This window comes from Aulostomus chinensis, chromosome 19 (genome assembly GCF_037954235.1).
Source record: "Aulostomus chinensis isolate RoL2024-O1b breed Wild chromosome 19, RoL_Achi_v1.0, whole genome shotgun sequence".
NCBI lineage: Eukaryota > Metazoa > Chordata > Actinopteri > Syngnathiformes > Aulostomidae > Aulostomus > Aulostomus chinensis.
In genome coordinates, this window is record NC_141338.1 from 7,984,527 (window position 1) to 8,005,516 (window position 20,990).

The 20,990-nt window shown below is 41.7% G+C and overlaps 1 protein-coding gene across 5 annotated transcripts in view; it reads left to right on the forward strand.

The window, feature by feature from the left end:
* add1 (adducin 1 (alpha)) overlaps nt 1-20,846 on the forward strand; it is a 30,049-nt gene extending 9,203 nt beyond the window's left edge. For 2 of the 5 annotated variants that reach the window (XM_086186484.1, XM_086186481.1), the window contains exons 2-18: nt 789-997; nt 1,786-1,948; nt 2,200-2,351; nt 2,928-3,008; nt 3,186-3,335; nt 3,420-3,563; nt 3,693-3,791; nt 3,994-4,167; nt 4,881-5,231; nt 7,978-8,073; nt 8,194-8,286; nt 9,200-9,217; nt 10,538-10,624; nt 11,242-11,398; nt 11,916-12,251; nt 13,037-13,135; nt 18,687-20,846. In XM_086186484.1, the coding sequence (XP_086042610.1) occupies nt 803-997; nt 1,786-1,948; nt 2,200-2,351; nt 2,928-3,008; nt 3,186-3,335; nt 3,420-3,563; nt 3,693-3,791; nt 3,994-4,167; nt 4,881-5,231; nt 7,978-8,073; nt 8,194-8,286; nt 9,200-9,217; nt 10,538-10,624; nt 11,242-11,398; nt 11,916-12,251; nt 13,037-13,135; nt 18,687-18,967 (2,676 nt within the window). In that variant the 5' untranslated portion in view covers nt 789-802 and the 3' untranslated portion in view covers nt 18,968-20,846. The remainder of the gene's footprint in view (nt 1-788; nt 998-1,785; nt 1,949-2,199; nt 2,352-2,927; nt 3,009-3,185; nt 3,336-3,419; nt 3,564-3,692; nt 3,792-3,993; nt 4,168-4,880; nt 5,232-7,977; nt 8,074-8,193; nt 8,287-9,199; nt 9,218-10,537; nt 10,625-11,241; nt 11,399-11,915; nt 12,252-13,036; nt 13,136-18,686) is intronic. The other 3 variants (XM_086186482.1, XM_086186483.1, XM_086186485.1) reach the window with 3 other exon arrangements.
* Nucleotides 20,847-20,990: the final 144 nt, after the last annotated feature.

The window sequence follows — 20,990 nt, forward strand, 5'->3', positions numbered from 1 at the left end:
GTAACTAGAAATGCTCTACAGCAACACTAGCGGCTGGCAGACCGAATTGCTCTTCCTGCAAAGTGTGGGACACGGGGGATTTGAATAGGGCTTCATGTATCGATACTCACAGCTGACAAATTGATACTCTCAGGGGAAACAAAATATTGATATGTATCGCAGAATTGAGAAAATTGCTCAGCCCTACCGGTGACTCTGTTTTTGTTTTACTTTCCTTTGCATAGACTTTACATTCGACTGTTCCATGGAAACATTGTGAAAATCAATGCAAACCTCGCCGAGCAGGGAAGAGCAGTCACATGAACGTGACAGGAAGTAGGGAGACATATGGTCTATTTGATTGGCTTTCAGGGCAAATGACGATGCAGCTTTCTTCCATCACCCTGAGAATCTTCCTGTTGAATCCTTCAATTGCAAGATGCAATTTTTTTTATGTTGTAAAATTGCTTTGAGAGGAGATATGTCAATGTGCTGATTAACTGAAGAGTTAACATTGAAAAATTAAGTTCAGCAATACTTCGGTGACTCTATCAGTCCCTGCAAAATATACTTTTTGGGTAAAGAAATATTTAAGCTTATGTATGTAAATGTTTTTCCTTCTCAAGGAATGAAACTTTTTAAAGAGCTGTAGCTATTGCAGTTTAATATCTAATGTCAAATTAATTTTGTTCAAATTTGAATTTCTGTCAATATCTGAAAACCGTATCAGTCACGTTACTAGTTTTGAAAAATGTAGGCGATAAGCAGCTGTATGATGGTGTATATGATGTTTGCTGTTCCTGCTACAGGAGGCCAGCCCAGGATGAACGGCGACTCAGGTGCCGGAGTGGTGACGGCCCACCCTCCCACCACCGCCCCTCACAAGGAGCGATACTTTGACAGGGTGGATGAGAGCAGTCCAGAGTACCAGAGGGAGAGGAACATGGCGCCTGACCTGAGGCAGGACTTTAACATGATGGAGCAGAGGAAGAGGGTCTCCATGATACTACAGAGCCCGGTTAGTGGAAGAGTCTCTAATTCACCGCATTCATATAGTCCAGATTTAGTTGCATGATGGCGCCTTTCAACCCTCATAATCGTGTGATTGCAATTATAAATACACTGTCACGGCAGGCAGTTTGATGGGAGAATATGCCTCCTCAGTGTAAAGGCAGCAGCCTTCCCAGCATCACATGATGGATCCAGTTTATTCCTCAACAACAGTGGAACTGTGACCAGCTGAGCGCTCAGCACAAAGACCCACACTGTTTATAGCTCTATTGTATTTATGAAAAAACACCCATGTATTCGGGCCTTTTTACATTGTTGAGCTCAGGGCAGTGATGAGGGACGTCAAGCTGTTACTCTTTCCATTTTACCGCCTTTGTCACTCCCTTAACGAGATGTGCTAATTGGCTGATTGGTGTGTATGACAGCCTGCTAATTTCCATTAATGCTTAGTCGTTTTACTGAATAAAACTCCTACTTTACATTTCTGCTGATTGCACTTGAGGCTTGAATGGAGGTGAAGTCTTTCCCTCTGTCAGGGTTACATAATGGTACTCTTATTAAACAGAGCAATTTTACAAGTCAATTTGCACGTACTACTGCATCACTCCATGGCAACATAACATACTGACAACAATAAACGGCGGCAGATGTGACGGATTAGAGTCTCAACAAGTTCCTGGAGGCTTACTTTCATTTTATTATTAACCACTGTTTTCAGGTAACGTCACGAAGATGTGACTTTGTTACAAAATGGCAGATTTATACTAAAATCTGATGTGGTGTAATCATTGGTAGGCATTCTGCGATGAGCTGGAGACGATGATCCAGGATCAGCTGAAGAAGGGGAAGACACCCACGAGTCTGTTGGCTCTGCAGCAGATTGCTGACTTCATGACAACCAGCATGCCCTCCATGTATCCTGCTGCACCACAAGGAGGCATGGCAGCACTCAACATGAGTAAGTACAGAGGCGAATGAGGCCGGGTGACTTTTTGACCTCGGCTCTGCTATGACTGTGCTCACTATGACCAGCACACTGCGTGTTCGAATTAATTTCTGGACAAAGAATCGAGGTGGATGTCAAGTCAGGAGATGTGCCAATGACTTTTCCTTTTCTTGTGTTCCTTTCTCCTCAGCATTATTCTTTTTCATTGTTTTTCCTCCTCTTTCTACAAGCCAACACTGTGTGATACAATCTCTTCCTGCCAGGTTTGGGTATGGTGACTCCAGTGAATGATTTGCGAGGCTCTGATTCTATCTCCTACGACAAGGGCGAGAAGCTGCTTCGCTGCAAGCTGGCAGCTTTCTATCGGCTCACCGACCTGTTCAGCTGGTCCCAGCTCATCTACAACCACCTCACCGTAAGTAGAACTTCTTTCTCTATGACTGAACAGGATAAAGTCAGATAACAAAGTTGCGGAGTGTTTTATTACTTTCATCTGTAAAAGTCAGTTTCACCTGACGTATGTGTGATACGCTCTTTGCTCTAAGAAAATGTCTTTGTGCTTGTCGACATACTTAAATGATTGTATCGTTCTGCTCACCTTGAACCAGTTTCCATCAGGGCTGGGCATTTAATCAAATCGTAGTTACAACGTCGGGCTGTTGAAATTCAAAACCCCCAAAAACACAATTATCATTTGGAGCAGTACAGCACGAAGAATGCAAAAATGTCTTTATATTCAGACATTTCTATTTGCTATTGCGATTCATTTAATTTGGTGAAACGACCCTCATTTTGAAAATAGAACACCAATAAAATGTAAAAATGCTAAGCTATTCACACCGAAAATTACACACACAGGTTTGAGGCTGCTAGGCAGGTTAACGCGTGTCGTTTAATAGCTCTACAGGGATCCACACAGTGACCCTTTGACTACTAGACAGCTACTCTACCCTCTGAGCCACTGTAATGTGACTGTCTTCTGGTTCTCTAGGTCAGGGTGAACTCAGACCAGGAGCGCTTCCTTATTGTCCCTTTTGGGCTCCTGTACAGTGAAGTCACCGCATCCAGTCTGGTAAGAATCTGTGCTGATCTTTGTTACAGCTGCGCATTTTTTACAGTAGTTTTCTTTGTACTTTTCTTTCAAAAAGTATTTGTCATTACTTCATTTTCTTTTATGCATGTTTTTTTTTTGGCTGCTTGTTGTATTCTTCTTAGTAAGTTTACTGTCTGTTGAATGGCCGTCCTCTAGGTGAAGGTAAATCTTCAAGGTGAGATCGTGGACCGGGGCAGCACCAACCTCGGCGTCAACCAGGCCGGCTTCACTCTCCACTCAGCCATCTATGCTTCACGGCCTGATGTCAAGTGTATCGTCCATATACACACAGCTGCAGGTGCTGCGGTAAGAACAGTGCACACATAATAATCAATAATCATACCAACATGGACATCATGACAGCAATTCATCTTATTTCTCTGGTTGCAGGTGTCAGCTATGAAATGCGGCCTGTTACCCATCTCGCCTGAGGCGCTGTCCCTGGGTGAGGTGGCCTACCATGACTACCACGGCATACTGGTGGATAAGGAAGAAAGTTCTCTCATACAGAAGAACCTGGGGCTTAACAGCAAGGTAACAGCAGTGTGTGTGTGTGTGTGTGTGTGTGTGTGTTTGTTTGTTTGTTTGTTTGTTTGTTTGTTGCTGGTCCAGTCACTCATTTTCATTCAAAGATAATAACCCGTGTGTTTGTCGATACTCCAGGTGCTCATCCTGAGGAACCATGGCCTGGTGTCTTTAGGTGAAACAGTGGAGGAAGCTTTCTATTATATCCACAACCTGGTCACTGCCTGTGAGATCCAGGTAGGACACACATTGAACTCTGTGATTGGATAATCTTGAGGATTATTATTTTGTGGTACGAAACCATGACCATCTTTGTCCCTTGTCCCTCCACGTCCTATATGTTCATACCTTTATATGTTCGTGTGCCTGTCATCATGTCTGTCTGTATTCTGGATTGATTTGTGTTTTGTTTGTCTGCATCCCTTCGCATTTCTTCCAGGTGCGAACACTGGCCAGCGCTGGAGGACCAGATAATCTGGTGATGCTTGACCCTGAAAAATACAAGTCGCGTCCACGTGTTCCTGAGCCCGCCGGCGACGGGTCCCCTGCAAACCCCAAGTGGCAAGTCGGGGAACAAGAGTTTGAGGCTCTCATGAGGATGCTTGACAATTTGGTAAATAAAACAAAAGGGAGGCGGGGGGGCAGTAGAGTGGAGAAGCAGAGAGTTTTCTTGATTGATAAAGTTTCTGAACAACAATCAGTCTTTTATTTCATGACTATGTATTTGATTTAGATACAGTCTTCTTCTTTCAGACCTTTTTGATTACCTCTCCATATTGTTGGCTTGTTATTCACTAATTTCCTTTAGCAGGTTTCACAAAAATGGCCTGGAGGAGTGTTTACACAATCAAGAAAGAACCCAGTAAATTTAGAGCAGAGCCATTCAATATGGCCAAGAACAGCAGTTATTTACATTATTCACTCTTCAAATATCCTTCTTCTTCTATACATTATGAGTGTTGTGAATGCTGCTTACTACCCAAATGGCATTTTCAAAACTCTACCTACAACAGTGTGACTTAATTTAGATAAATGTGTCAAAGTACAGCTGCTCCTCGCAACTGACTTTACCACAGAGATTTGTGGTAAAACTATATGCATGGTTCAGTAGGGTTAAGTCAACATTTTTGTCATTGATAATTTGGTTGAACGAACTCTTAAACTTCTGACGCCCTGTAGGTACGACCTTGCACTTCTCCACCCTATGGTTTCATCAAACAAGGACATGACAATTTGATTTAAAACACAGTTGAAGAACTCAGATCAAGTGTTTTAAATGTTCTCACCATTTCCTAAAGCCTGTTGTCCTGTCTTCCTGTCTTTCAGGGCTACAGGACAGGTTATCCTTATCGCTGCCCGGCATTGCGAGACAAAGGTAAAAAGTACAGTGACGTGGACATCTCTTCCTCTGCCCACGGTGGTTATTCTTACGGGGAGGACAGTGACTCAGGCGCTCGCTCCCCGCTGAAACACAGCTTCCAGCGCGGCCAGCGCGACAAGACCCGCTGGGTCAATGCCGGCGGTCGGCCCGACGAGCCCTATGAGGATGGGCCCGACGGCAGCAGCCCCAAGTCGAAGCCTAAGGTGTGGACGAACATAACACACGATCACGTCAAACCCTTGCTGCAGTCTCTCTCGTCCGGTGTCTGCGTGCCAAGCTGTATAACCAACTGCTTGGTCTGTGCCTACCTTATTGTTCATAGTATAGACTTTACAGCTACCTTGTTGGAAACCGGCAGATGGTCGGCATCTTGAGGTTCTGAGGACAGTAAGGGGGAGGGTCTTGCACAAAGCCCAAAGTTATCTGATACCTGTCCACTTTCAGCTTGAGACTGAACTTTAGATAAACCTGCTTTTTCCTGCTTCTCTCACTCCTAGGCCTTTTGTTAGGATAACTCACTCCAATTTGAGATGTTCCATTAATCTCCTCTCAGTTAATTACTGCATTGCTTAGCTGTGATTAACTTTTTCCTTCCTGGTCTCCTAATGCCTCATGATGCCAGGCCAGCTGCCCACAGCATGTCCCACTGCATGTGTAGTAGAGAAATGCATTGTTGGTGTTGATGTTTTTCCCAGAGGAGCGAGCAGCAGGGGTGTGGCGTGAGTCCTCATGCGAGCCAGTGAATGTGGCAAAACACGGTGATGTTGCTGCTGCTCAACTCCCCGTAATACACTTTCTTTGTCAGCTAGCTAGCTTTTTTATTTTATTTTTTTTTCAGGATAGAAAAGTGAGAATGTGTATAAAAAGTAGCTTTAGTGAGCTAAATCAACCAAAATCTCATTTGAGTCTTGGAAGTCTGCCCTCAAATTTTATATATTAGACTTAAATTGCTCGCATGATTTAGGGTGGTGTCATGTTGCTCAATGAGAGTATTTAATTTCCTGAATAACTGTATATATTAGAAGCGTTTGAAAAGGAAACTACAACATTGTTCAGTTTGAGAAGAGTTACGCAGGCTCCTTTTGTCTTATTTATTCTGAAATACTTGCGGCTGCTCCCAGTTGTACGTTTCCCCTCTATTATATCTGTTCTCTCTCGTCTTTGGTTTATTCTACAAGTGGTTTTGAGCACCTCAGGGTGTTTGTTTGCATGAGTGGATTTGTTTAAAAAGGGGGGGGGGAGAAGAAGAAGAAAAGAAACGAAAACCATGAAATTTGACCTGACTTTTGAATCAATTATCTCCTGTTGGAAAAGTAGGAAATGTTGTGTTGTGAGGCTCTTTCTCAGTGAGTATATCGTGTTTACATGTTCATCTCATACTCAACCAACCCGACCCTGCTACTTCCATCCAGAAACCCTCCCTCACCTAGCCCCTGGTTTGGAAGCTAACCAGCCAGGCTTAGAGCAAACACACTAATGAAATCATGAGCTCATGCTTTGCACAGAATTACATGCTTAGTTTAAAACGTTTCAATAAATCTTTTGCATGAAGGCTGAAAATTTGATTTCTGTATTCACCTGCTGCTCATTCAGTTTTGTGAGAAATTGGTCCAGACTTTTCTTTCATGCTGAGCATTACCAGGTTTACACAAACACTGCTGTGACAAGTAGATTTCACAAGGAACAAGTGCTATTTAACAAGACAATGAAAGGTTTCATCCTCTGCAGGAAAAATACACTTTTTCGTTCTTAGCGTTGCAACAATGGCTTTTTGTCCCAACGTGGGCGAGTGTCCTCGGGTGTTTCTCTCTTATCTCTGTCGTCCTTGTTGTTGTGTATCAGCCTGGAAAATGACTTTGGTGATGCCAGCTCACCCCTCACTGCCACTCTCGCTTCGTAAGCCAGCCTCATTGTCTCCCACCCTCTCATCTCTCACACTCCCTCACCCTCACTTCTCACCCACCCGCCACCTTTCGCGTCTCCCACCCTTCTTCAACTTTTTCTCTTCATTTCGTGATGGTTTCAAGTTCATTTTGTTGCTTTCTTTTTGTGTTTTTAATTCTGCTGTATCAATGATGATGACAATTGGGTTTTCATAAGTGTGAACTTGGCTGTAGTCATGGTTGTCTTTCACCTTCTTCCCAAAAACTTAGCGATACAGATTATTAAATCATAAAAGTCATTTCCATTATGTTCATAAAACCTCTGTAGCCCCTTAATGAATTTTAGACCCCATGGTAAAGCAGCATTTAAAAAAGATAATTTGACCTTGTCTTACATTTGTAAATGTAGTCTCTTAAACTTTCCCTCACCTCCATAGTGATGAACACTTTATTATTTACCAGATATTGTGAATCATTATTTTCACGGGAATAGCAAAGTGGATATACTGTGTGTGTGTGTATGTGTATACATACATATATATATATATATATATATATATATTTTTTTTTTTTTTTGCCCCAGGATGCAACCATTAGCTGTTTTGTGAAAATGAGTACAATTATCTATAGATCCGAAACATTTACACGAATACAACTGATTTTTTTGCTCATTAGTTCTGCGTAACTTTACTAAATTCTCACTGTGTGATCCCAACATCATTACAATTACAATTCATCATTGCAGTCTTGAATTCCCACGAGGGAGCGTGCCATTATTGATCATCTTAGCATAAAAACACTATTCACGAGTGCAGGAAATTAGACCCAATGACCAAATTAGCCGCATAAATCAGCATTATGTAGTGAATTTGAGTAATTATATTTAACGCTAATTAAATACTACGATTGATTCATTCAGGCTACATTAAAGTCTAAATGTGCCCTGTGTATATTTCCTTAAATGTGCTTCATCATCATTGGTTCCCGTGTTGCATTCAAATCATTTTACAGTCATCTCACTTTGTCCTTTTCAGTTCAGCATGATTCTGTATTGTGAAGCCTGCATAGTACTTTGTCTGAATATGTTTTGTGCTTGAGTTCTCATGTCATTTTTCGGTTCTATTTATGTTTGCGTTAATGCGTTCTGTCGCGTTTACAGTGGACAAAAGAAGATGGAATCCGCCAGGCTGCCGCAGCCAATCAGTTCATCCCATTGAACACCAACCCAAAAGAGGTTCTGGAGATGAGGAATAAGGTACCAAAGTTTTTATCAGTGGTTTCCCATCAATAGTATTCTTTCCTCTGTGGTTTTTGGTGTGACCTGGATGTAGAAGGTGTTTATTGTTCTTGGAATAATTGAAATGTTTTGTTGTAGATCCGAGAGCAGAATCTGCAGGACATTAAGACGGCAGGACCTCAGTCTCAGGTTCTGTGTGCTGGTACTGTGGGAGAACGCTCCTTCAACCAGGTCAGTCTGTGAACTCAACACATAAATCCCTCCCTGCTGCAACTATCCTGACCTGGAGATGAATATTGGTCTCTTATTGATGAAAATACCCAGCAGGGCTGTATCCAAGTCCGCTAGGATTTGGATATTCAATATGATGGTTCGACAATGCTGGAAAAACCAACCAAACAACGGTCACAAGCATATGAGAGGAGATTTGAAATCTACTGGTGCCCCCATTCTCTCTCTGAATGAGGGCAAACAAAGCAGTGCCACTCTTCTCTGGTTAGAACTCTCCACTTTCAAACTACCATTAATAATGAAATGAAAACAAGTATTCTGTTGTTGATGGCCATGAGTACAGCAGACTCGGTGAAAACACAGGTCTGACGCCGACGCCGACTGTCACGTCTGCAGAGCGCCGCACACAAAGAATGTGGCTATTGTGATATTTCCTCGTGAATTAGTTATTTCACCTCTCGCCACCCATGTGCTATTAATCAGAATATTAATTTCTACAACTTTGAACAGCGGATCATCATGCAGTTATAACTGCAATCTTCACTAATATGCAAGGGACAGATCTCAATTTGGGTGTGAACGGATGCTAATCTGGCAGAGAGAACCTCTCGACTCAAATCTTCGCCGACTCACAGCCCTTCTATACAGTACACGTGTAAAACATGTAAGATACTCGGATAATATATTCTGTCCAGGTCTGGAGTGACCCCTTGAACCAAAATGCTGCAATGTGTGAATATTGTTTGTGAAGTTGTCCTGGACACTGATGAAAGAAATTGTATCAGCTGTAATTGGATCTGACATCAGTTTGTCGAAGATTAACTTCACCAGCAGAATCAGAGAGAGCAAACCGCCATGTTGTCTCCCAGTGGAGGGGTGACTTTGTAACTGTGACATTATTCTTTGACCACAGAGATTGTCAATCTGGCAGGTGAGTAGTTTGTGGGAGAGGTAACATCTCTCTGCTCTCAAAAGCTGCCAGCTCAGGTTGTCTCCATATTCATACATTGCTCTTTGTGGTTTTTATCCATTTTTTTTGGGGCCTTTTCATCCCAATTTAGGCTGTTTTCTGTTAGCTTTTGCAGGCTTTCAGCCACCGTTTTTGATATGGTGAAGCAAAAAGCACGTTTTCTGTGCATGCATTCCTCTTTTGAGAGGTAAAATGGCAAAACGTGAGGAAAATAAGTGCAGTTGGCATGTTTGTCCTCCGGATGCTGGGTAGCTCAATAGTTCCACTTGGAAATCTTTTTTGCATCTTCAACTCGAGCACCAAGAGGAGCCGGATGTGAGGGGAAATAAAAAGAAGGCTTCTTTAAACTTCCCCCAGGTCATCAGCTATGTGCTGACGTTGCTTTCATATAAACCATTTACCAGGGGTTTGCAGTCTTTTCTACTTCAAGCCCTACTTGTTCATACGTAGAACAGAGTTGTGCAGAGTAATTTCGATTTTTTTTTTTTTAATTAGTTCCAACCAGCTCTGAAATTAAACAAATACAATGGGGGAAAAAAAAGTCGCTTCAGCATTTTATGGGTGTGCTCCATTTCCCATTGTTGAGCACAACACGACCTAACGTTCCTTGTTAGCTCACTAAACAGAGCATCTCAGATTGACTGTTTGAGAATGAATTTTACAGAACTAATATTTTGATTATTCAAATATCCCATACTTTTAAGCATATTTTTTGGATTAATTTTCTACTCCACTGAAAAAACTGATTTGCCCCTCACAAAGAGCTTCAACTCAAAAGCATTTTGTGGCCCACTAGAGGGTGTACGGCCCATCCATGGGCCACGGCTCAGTGGTTGAGAAACACTGAGGTGTACTGTACAGCGCCCTGTTCTGTCCATCGTCACACTGCATGGCCCTGCTATGCTTTTCACAGCTGCATCTTTTCCTGTAGCCATCTTTCGTTGCATGCTTTTCTCCACGACTGTTGGGTGGTGGTGGGGTAAACAGAGGTGGAAAGTAACTAATCAACCAGGCAATGCGCCCTTATTGCTTCACTGACTGTCCGCTAAAAAAAAATGAGCACATTCACTTTAAAATACAGAACAAATTTATTTACTTTGAGCACCAACAAATCTAATGGGCTTAATTGAGTCGTGCTCTTTCCACCTTTGTATGTATGGAAGAAGCTGGTATGTTTGTCTGCACATATTGACGCCTGCTTGACAGACTGCTAATATGAATGTGTTGGTGTTTAAGAGCTGGGTTCTGCCCTCCCCCTCCTCACTGGGTTTACTATTGCAGGACGCCCCTCTGTCTGACTGTACAGACACTATTGATGGCCTCGATGTGTCCGAGGGGTCCTATAGTCCTGCTAAATCAATTAGAAAGGTACTTCCAGCTCCAGTCACAAATATTATTCACCTGCTCTTCACACCATCCTCCAAATGTTCCCCTGAGCCCACAGACAGGCTCGTCACATATATTATTAGAATATTAGCGCTTGAATGAGGCCATGCTCCGTGTTTGTCTGTTTCTAAACAGATTGTTAAATGTTGGGCAGAGACAGAGGCAGATCCACCGATGATGCTCTTTCTATTGAGTAAAACACATGCATTCTTGATTCGAACTGTTTACCTGCTGCTGTGGATGCTAGTTTACTGCAGTTATTTTTGGGTGCTTCACTGTTGTGGGGGGATTTCCAGTAAGCCTGCTGATGCACGGTTGGCTCAATGGCAACATCAGTGCTGTTGTGTGAAATAAATCCTAAGAGCGAGACGTAACCTGTCTTCACATCATGTGCTTCCCGTGCCATCCTGTTAAGCGCTAACATGTGCTTTGATACCATATAATTAATCTGACATCTCTGCTCCTGCTGAACTGAAAACTACTTTAATAAGCAGCATCTAATCTGATAAGCACATTCGATTGTTGTTCATTTTTTGTTTTTCTCCCATGTATGAACCAGCAGCGGCGATCATCCTTATCCTCTCATCTGTGTCCTGCAGGGGGAGCTAGTGACTGCATCCAAGGCCATTATCGAAAAGGAGTACCAGCCCAAGGTTATCGTCAGCAAGCAGGGTCCCAACCCCTTCACCAAACTCACCGACCAGGAACTGGATGAGTATCGCAGGGAGGTGGAGCAGAAACAGAAAGGGACTGAAGGTAAAGAGGATGACATCACTCTGTATGACGTCACTGAGACAGAGATATCAACCTTTTAGCAGAATGGCTAGCTCACGCAAACCACCAATTTTTCCTGCCATTTCTGTAAATTTGATCAAGTTCCAAGAATATAAGTAAAAGTCTTGGTGTGATCAAGAGTTGTGGCATTTGGCTTCCTCATGCAAAATAGCAACAGTGACAATGATATGGAAATTTGACATTGGGAATCTTTTTTAGACTCCATGTAACCTTTGCAACTAGTAGTTCATTCCGCTGCAACATTCCCTGCAACACTGCTCTTGTGTATTGTGGTATTGTGAATCAGTACTGGGTCTAATGAACAGCAAAGAATGCAATTAATTTTAATGATGTACTGAATGTTTTCAGGACAGGTTTTATGCCTTGGGAAAAAAAAAAAATCCTTTCTGACTTTGTGGAAAAAAATCTGCTAGTCCTCAGAGTGGCCAGGCTGTGATGTTCTCTCTCCATACATACACGCATACTCATGGATTCACAGTGCAGGGACAAGACGATTGCAGGGAGGGATCAGACCCCAGCGTACCCTGTTCTAAGCCTGAAACGACACTGAGTGGGCAAGCCCCTGTTTCCAAACCTCTGCAGTCTGCAGCGGACACTCCCAGTTTAGAGAAAGCACCGGTTTCAGCTGCTACTCTGACCACTCCACCCTCTGAGCTGGGCTCCTGTTCCCTTGGCCTTTCCAGCGACCCTGCAGATGTTTTTTCAACTGCAGATGAGTTTTTTTCAGCTCCGGATTCCCCACATAAGGAGTTCCACTGCGCTGTGGTGCGAGCCCTCAGCAAGGAGCCGGCAGCTAAGGCAGAAAAGGCTCCAGGTACAGCAGATGAAGCGGAGGCCTGCCCAAATTCTGGCCCTCTGCTTCCTCCTCCCCTGCTCAGCCCCGGCCCGTCACATGACATAACGCTGCTCTGAGACGCAGGGGTCCCCGCCTGCTGTGCCCTCTCCTCTCTCTGGGGGTCTGCTGCTGTTGTTTTACCATGTGCAAGTACTCCCCCTACCCATAATTTAATCTCCGAAGCCTTTGCTTGACCCCTTTCCCCCCATCCCCTCTTTCTGATGCCTTGTCCAAAGGCATCAGAGCTCTGGCAGATGATATATCTTCCTGCAGTTTGATTGGACAAGGAGCTGAGGATGTTGAGAATAAAAGCAGGATCATTTGGAATTCAAACCCATCTCTGCTCATCTCTTAGTAGGCTGTGCTTGAGCTCAGTCATCCAATCAGAGTGACCCTTGTGTGCACTTGAATAATGGTGTCCTCCTTTTTCCTGTTAACCTGTCCTGGATATATCTCTGTTGGTGTCTCCCTCCTGTGCCTCTGACTGATTAAACTAGTTGTAGCCTCAGGTTGTTTGGCTCTGGTGGACAAAGGTGACTTTAAGTGGGATTTATTTGAAAGGGTTGGTCTGTTCAAGGCTTCCTCCCTGATTTGACTCTTTGTGTTTTCCTCCATTTTCTTTGTGTTGTTGATCATAATGCTTCACGATTCTGCTTGACACAACGCAGAGTACAATCAAAACTCAAGTCTGGATTTATTCTGGATGAAGAGATTCTTACCGTTCTACTTCTGCTGATTTTTTTTTTTTTTTTTTTTTTTTTAAGATCAAGAGCAACTAGTAGAACCTGAAGAGGAGGAGGAGGAAGCCAAAGGCCAGAAACCCACCTCCACACCCCCCAGCACCCCAGTCAGACCAGAAGAAGGTACGTCGGCCACACGTAACCTGGCCTGGCTTGGCCTGGTTTCGCATGGGTTCCTTTGAGCTTTTCTAGGGTCTACAGAGGGAATGCCCGTCCATCTGGCTGTCTGTCATGGGGTCTGATCATGATTTGGTGTTTTAATAATACTACTACGAATGCTTTGCTGTGTCTTCTGTAATAATAGGCCAAGAGGTTTTTTTTTTTATCATTGAAGTAAGTTTGTTACTAGATAAATAAAGATGAGATGAAATCAAAGATGTCTTTTTGCAGGGGCCCTGAGAGCTCAACACACTCCAGCTTAGGAAAACACCTAACAAAACCAAAAATGTTATAAATGTAAGGCTGTAACCTTTCAGAAATCACCTTTTCCCCTCTTATATGTTGTCAAATTGTTGATTTATTGTTAAGTGCTTTAAGCTAAGAGAAACCTTTATTCATCCCTCCGTGGGGAAATTGGCAAAAATTATTATTATTATTATAAAATATTTTGTCAATGGGCACATTTTCTTAATAAATACTGTGTAGAGCTCTGAGCCACTTTGTTTTTTTGCTTTTTAGCTCACTCCCCAAGTTAGATGCAACTATTTAAATGCCCAAGCACTTTCTGTGTATGAAAATTCAATCCCCCTTTTCTTCCTGTAAAACAGACTATGACATGTGCTCCTGCAGGTGTTAAACAACAAGTAATATCTTGATATCCACCATCAAAGGTCACAGCATCATTGGTTAGTTAGCTAGCACCAGCATGGTAGGGGCATTGCTGCGTCTTGGAGTGTTCACCAAACCTTTTCCTGTTAGTCAAAAATACAGATTTGTAGTTGACTGCTTCCTTCGAGGAGCACGCCATGAGCTCACACGAGTGGCCGCTCGAGTCTCTTAATTTTCATCAATGATTCTCTGTTTATTTATGCCAACATTCAGATGACGTTCCTCCCGTTAAGTCCCGCCTCCATATCCTGTTTCACTCTGAAATGTGTCGGGATGCTGAAGGTGGATGGTTTTTAAAACACTGAGTCATTTGAACTTAAATATCAGGAAAAGGATGAAGTGATACAAATAAATATGAAGCTTCATTAACAAATGGACCCTATTTCAAACGTTAGTCTACTTTAAATTTTTCCTCTTGGTCTTTATTACTATTAGATTACGCCTCTGTCACCGGTATCATCCACGATGATACCAGAACTTGTCCTAAAAACCAAGAAGTTCTGATTACAAGTACCTTTGTTACTATAGCAACTGGCATTATTAATGCCAATCAGCCGACAGTTAAAGTCAGCATGAGGGAGGAAGAGGACGAGTAGCTTGGATCAAAGGTGTAATCTAATACCTGAAATGTTGTAATATAACATGTCTCTCTGTGTACAGTATCTCCTCTACCCCCTCACTTCCATTCTTCATCTGTTCGGGGTCTAATAAGAATGGTTCCCAACCATTCTTTTTGATTTTGTTTTTCTTCTGGTGTTTATTTTCTTTTTCACATTTTGTTTCCTTTTTTAATTTAACACTGTGCCTGTGGTTTGATCTGCATAGACATTTGTTTCTACTTGTGCTTTTTCTTCTTTGTGGCTGCGATTACAATCAGGAGATGGAAATACAAAAGAGTACCTGTTACCATAGTAAGTACGTATGTTCCAACTGCCTTACCACCCTCCTAATTACCCGCCACCACCACGCCTGTGTTCATATGTTGATCTGTTTTCTGTGCATGGCTGAAGTTGTAGAGCTTTTGTTGTCTGAACTAACCCATACGCCGGGTTTGTGACCGTGCACTCGGTCTTCCCTCAGCTCTCTTAGTCGTTCACTGGGTTGATGGGGGTTATTTCAGAGCTCCTCCCTCTCACCTGATTCACCACAGGTTAACTTGATACAGCTCCCATTCAAACTTTGTTCAAACGGTGTTCATGGGAAGACCTTTGATTCCCAGCCCTCTTCCCCTCAGTCATAGGGCTCAACAGTGACTGCTCCAGTTCCGGAAGAACTTTTCCCATTTCTTTTTCTCCATGAATGTTTCAGCAAATCTTTGCGTGTAGAATGTTTTGATATAAAGTATTTGAATTGGTGCAACAACATAACAGGAAAAAGCAAAAATCAAAGATTATGTTCACAACGATCTTCAGTATCAGGAACCATGATCCCCTTAATCCATTGTAATCTGTATTTCTGACCACATTTTTTAAAGTGCGACGTTTGTGATCAAGGATCAAGCAACCTTTGTTGTTGCTGGGTAATTTGTCACTGAGACCATTAAATACATATAATGGCAAAATATTCAGCGTCTCTCGTTGGAACAGACCATGTTTCTACAGTCAGGTTCCTCTGAGGAGATAGCGTGAAACTCAAAATGGCCGACAGTGACAAGTGCAGCAGTCAGACACGCTGATGCACCAGGATTGTGGGTGCTGTAGTGCTTCTTACTGCTTCATGAAACCTGTTGTTCTAAAAACAAGGTTGATAACATACGAGTCCGATGATTCTGCAGGAGAAGATACCATCGTTTCAGCGCCTGCTCCCTCATGAGTGAGTGATGACATCATAGCTGACAATCAACTCCTACATGGAGAAGACAATTGGCCGTTCACCTCCAGATCCCCACTGTTGAGCTCTATGTTAAAACCAGTTTAAATGAAAGTGGAGGACATTTCTTAAGTAAACCTCACAACCTGCCTACGGTAGTTAACCTCTCTTCTCTCCCCGCCAACAACTCACTATCGACTTAACCAACCTCTCTTGCACATATCTACTTCTTATCAATGTTATATGACTGTTTTTCTCATGGACCTTTCACTGAGGTAATGATTTGAAAATGCTGTTTGTTTTACAGAGGAGTCCTTTACCAGGTACACACCAGTGCCTTACTTTTTGAGTGCGGCTTCTCCAAACAATCTTCCTGCTGTTGGCTTTGCTGAGATTCGCTGTCGGTTTAGATTGAATGATGGTTGAAGCCTGAAGCTTGGCTGTGTGGTGTTTAGTCTCCATCGTATCTGTCTGTGTGTTCAGCCTTATCTCTGTCCTGGTAGACGATGAAGACTGATGCGCCGTGTTCTCTCAGGTCTTGATGGATGGTGTTTGACTCTAGTCAGTGTTGCGTGTGAGAGCCACGTTCAGGCTGAACACAGCTGCAGTGGGTTTTGCACCTGGCTGCACAGTGTGAGCTTGGAGCAGTGCTTTGGATGCTGTTTGGGCCGTTGATCCTGGGCGTTTAATGAAACCGTCCCTCCGGATCTAGCTCTGCACTACTGCTTCTTAACTCTTTTTTGCTGGGAGGTTGGCTTTTTTTTTTTTTTCCACCCGGTCACCAAGAACGGTCGTCAATCACCATGGACCATTCTTAATAAAAATAAAAACATCAATAGAGATTAAAACTGCACTGTTAGATTTTATTTCAGCGAAATCACATGTCACAAGTTGATTACCTGAAAAATAAACACTTAAAATAGACGAGGTTAAAACAATCTTGAAAAAACCCTGGAAAGGTCCTGGAACGGCCCTGAAAAGTTTTTGGAAAATAACGAAGCCAGAAATTGATTTAGGAAAGATAATGGAAATTTTCTTCTAAAACACCTGCAAAATTAAAGTATGTGGTTCAGTTACGATGGACTGACTGTGAAAATGTCTTGTTGGTGATTGGTAGTTTCCTTAAATAGATGTATATATTGATCTTGACCCACAGTCCTTGTAATTCTTGATTTTAATTAATGTACATTTTGAATGTTTTTGCTAGTTTTATCTTGTACGTGTAAACAGACATGTCAGAGAATTTTCTTGTGAAATTTTTCTTCGATTTTCATCATGGGGAAAAAAAAAAATCATCGAAATTTATCGGGATAAATACGCATGAACCCTGAACAGAGGTTTGTGTCGGCATGTAGTCATGCAAAAAAAAAAAAAAAATTAGCATGTTGCTAAAGCTACTATGTCCCAGAGCAGCTAGGTAGCATTTGTAGCACAATGGGATCAGAAAGTTATTCCAGTCCAATATAACTCTGATTCAGATGCTTATGATAGAAATAAACGGCTCCAAAAATGCAAAGTTTCATTTTCTTTTAGATGCTTGTACTTTCTTACAGTTCTAATCCACTTTTGCAATAAAAGCAGCTGCAAGAATGAGAATTAATAGACTGTGAACTACCAGTTGGCTTCTTGTACTTTTGGGGGCAGGTTCAGTAAAGAAAGTGCCTTTATTTCGTTAAAAAATAAACACATATTTAAAATACACATTCTTATACATGGTTACTTTAAAATGTCTGTGAAAGTCAGACACACATTACTGTTTTTCGTGTTTTAAACCTGGATTTTTGGAAATTAAAAAAACAAACAAAAACAAAACACTCCATATTTCCAGGAAGATCTTAAGTTAGATTCAACACTCCCATTAACTGAATAATACTCTCTCGTCAAGACTGTCTGGCTGGTTTTGTTGATTAACACGCAAAAAAAATAATAACGTCTATTTTAACCGATTGCTTTTTGAGAGATATTCCAGTTTTAACTTTTATCCCATCGTGTTTGCAAGCTCACTCGTGTGGTTTTCTCATTAAAACCTCTGAAAGCGTTACAATGTTTTTTGTGTTGTACTTTTCTTGTGTGTGTGTTTGTACACAGGGTGCATATGAGCAAGGGAACTGCACTCATTAAGATTTCCCTGTTTAAATGAAGGTAAAACAAATACAGCAACAGCTTGGGCAAAAAGAGAATAAGTATAGTCAAAAAGAGACAACAAATCTTTCCTTCTTGCTTATTTTTCATTCGTTAAAAAAAAATTAAAAACAAAGAAACAATGAGTTCCAAAGAAAATGCTTTTGGTGGATGTATGTAGTGTAGGAGAAGCCTGGTTTGCCTCGTGGTGTGTGTTCAGCTGTCAGATGTTTTGTTTCATTCGAGTGTGTCTGAAGGAGCTTCTTAGTGGGAGTGTTGCTAGTAGTGAAAAGTTGTCTCTAAAGAGACGATAAAGCAATATTTGTCTCAAAAATTAAATTTTGTCTTCAAGTACTTACAAATAGGTGATTGGAGCTCACGAAGATGTTTTTGTTTTTAACCCTCTTACATCATGTCTATGAATGTAGAAAGAGCCAGTCATGTATATTTGGCTTGATGCTAATGGTGCTACATCACAAACAACGACAGAAAACCTTTAAAAAGCACATCTTCAATCCAGCTCTAAAGCCAAACACGCTATAACACTTCCAGACTGAATGAACGCACCGGCTGTTTGTGCTCAAGGCTCCTGTCAAGCCGAATAAAGAAGCTTTGCTGCTGTAGCCTTTGTTGGCCATTAGCTTCAAGCTAAATATATGTAGCTGGCTCAGTCTGCGTTCTGGAGTTACAAAGAAGGGATGCAGGATGGGATTAAAACTTCTTTGTGACATCAAAACATCTCATTATGAGTACTGGAAAAGAAAAAGACACTTTTTGGTGAAGCATTGTGTTAACTAGAAAAGCACATTGATTTTGCAGTGTGTCCAGTGGTTGACTAGCAGCAGCTTCAGGAGCACTGATCCATCATTTTCCTCTCTGAGATCAATAACTCTCTCTGACCTCCCCCCACCACCAGAGTCCTTGCCTGAGGAAACCTTTAAGGATGAGAGTGACGCAGCCACCCTGAGACAGACCCTTCCAGATCTAACACCCGACGACCCCTCTGATGCTCCAGCACTTCCTGCCGAAGACTCCGCCTCTGCCCCTGACACCGCAGAAGCCGCTGACGGGGAGGATCCTGCTGACACCGGTGACCAGGAGGGTGACGAGTCTCCCAGCAAATCGCCCTCCAAAAAGAAAAAGAAGTTCCGCACTCCTTCCTTCCTGAAGAAAAACAAAAAGAAGACAGAGTCGTAGATTGGAGAATGTAGGATCGGTCCTCAAGGCTGGCCTCTGCCTCTTCGCGTTTTTTTTTTTAGTTTTTTTTTTTTATTGCTTCTCGTCTGCTGTCATTGCTCCCTCCCAACACAGTTACACACGCTTTCTGTTGTTTTGATATGGTTTGTCGCGAGCTTATTAACCTATTTTTCCTCATTAGTGTGTGCCAATTTTGTATACAGTGTAAAAAAAAAAAAAAAAAAAAAAAAAAAATTGGTTGCATAAAGGTTTTTCATTATTAGAGGCTTTTATTTGTGAGTGATGCATCCTGTCTTGTCCCCTCTACTGGCCTTTTATGCATGTCTATTACAGCAGACACTCACACTTAATATGAGGTTTTATCGCCCTCGTTATGGTTCTTTTTTAAGAGAAGAGTATTACTAAACTGTTGTAACCACTAGAATGTATTGGGATTGTATCAAAATAAGTGTCTTTTAAAAAAAAAAAAAAAACAGTGAATGCAGAAAGCGCTCTCATTTAATTGACAGAAAACTACCAATATCATAATGCTAATTTAATCTTGAAGCTGCATACCCATGTAATTACATGTTAGCAGGCCAGGAGAACTACAGTAGGATATTTTCAGTGAATAATTTAATCATGCTGTCATGTAAAGCCTGAATTAATGTGTACATTATTCAATATTTTGATTAAATCAGCCACATACTGGATTTGTTTTTGTGTGTGGCTTTTTTTTTTTTTTTTTTTAAATACCCACAAGCATTTGACATGGCTTTACAGGTATGTTGGTTAGTGCTTTGATGAGCTTATATTTGATTTAACATTTCGTAAATGAGATTCATGACAAATATCTATCTTGAAGGATGCAGATGGATGTTATTTTGAAGCTTTGATGTTGGTTCACAGAGTGAGCCTTTGCAGGAAGCGTCCGCAAGCCTCGCGATTGTGGATTATTCCAAGGTTAATGATGTATTCGCTACTGGCTTTAAGTCTTTAGTACGAAGGAATGTGTATAAACAAATTTTATATTTGAGCTCTGCTTTGTTTTGCCCCTCGATTTCTCTCTTGAAAGACAGAAAACGCTTAATGTTGTGTGAGATTACACGTTTCGTTTCATTTCATTCAGGACTTATTTTCTCACAAAGAGCCGTGATTACTTGCCGTGAGAGAGCACTGTGATGTTGTTTATTTCAACCACTGTCGGGAACTCATGCCACTCGTTGCATTTAGATTCTCACGGTAGAAAATACAAAACGCATAAACGACGATGTCACTGTTACGACGCTTCACAACCCTCGACCTGGATTTTCCCGTATAAAACTCCCTTTTCTCTGATTACCTGTGTGATTTTCCATTTGCAGTTGAGATAAAATGTACACTGGAGATTTTTTTTTTTTTTTTTGTTACTGTTTGTTCAAAGGTGTGATTGCAAATAAACTGTGTTTCAGGTTGCAGGGCATTACTACCAAGGCCACTCCATGTACCGCTTCCTAACTTGTATGTAGTAAAAGGGGGTTGTCACAAGTCTACAAAAGGCAAAACTAACTAATCCTTAATGCTAACTCGACCTCAGCCTTCATGCGTCAGTCGTCACACGCTCCAGGAGCCCTGCGTGGTGCTCAGAGCCTGAACTGACTGACTGTAACCGCTCCCTTTAATTTGAAGCATATTTTTATTTAGTGTGCTGATAACATGCTACATGGTTTTCATCTGAGTCAACCTTTTCCTTTTTTTTTTTTTGTAATCTCACCGCTATGCTGATTTGTATTCTGTCTGAACCACTTACAATTAAATGTCTAATCATTGTATCATCTACAGACCTAATACTTCCAGCTGTCTTTTCTCATGGTTAGGCCTCTTTTACAGCCATGAATTAAAAAAATAACACTACCTTGAACATCTGGGTTTTTTTTTTCGTGTTTGTCATTTACATAGACTTGTGAGGCTTGCCCGTGAAAGTTTTAATTTCCTTCAGTGGTAAACTTACTTCATGTCCAGTTCGAGATGAAGGATGTCAAAAAAAGTAACTTATTAGCTACTA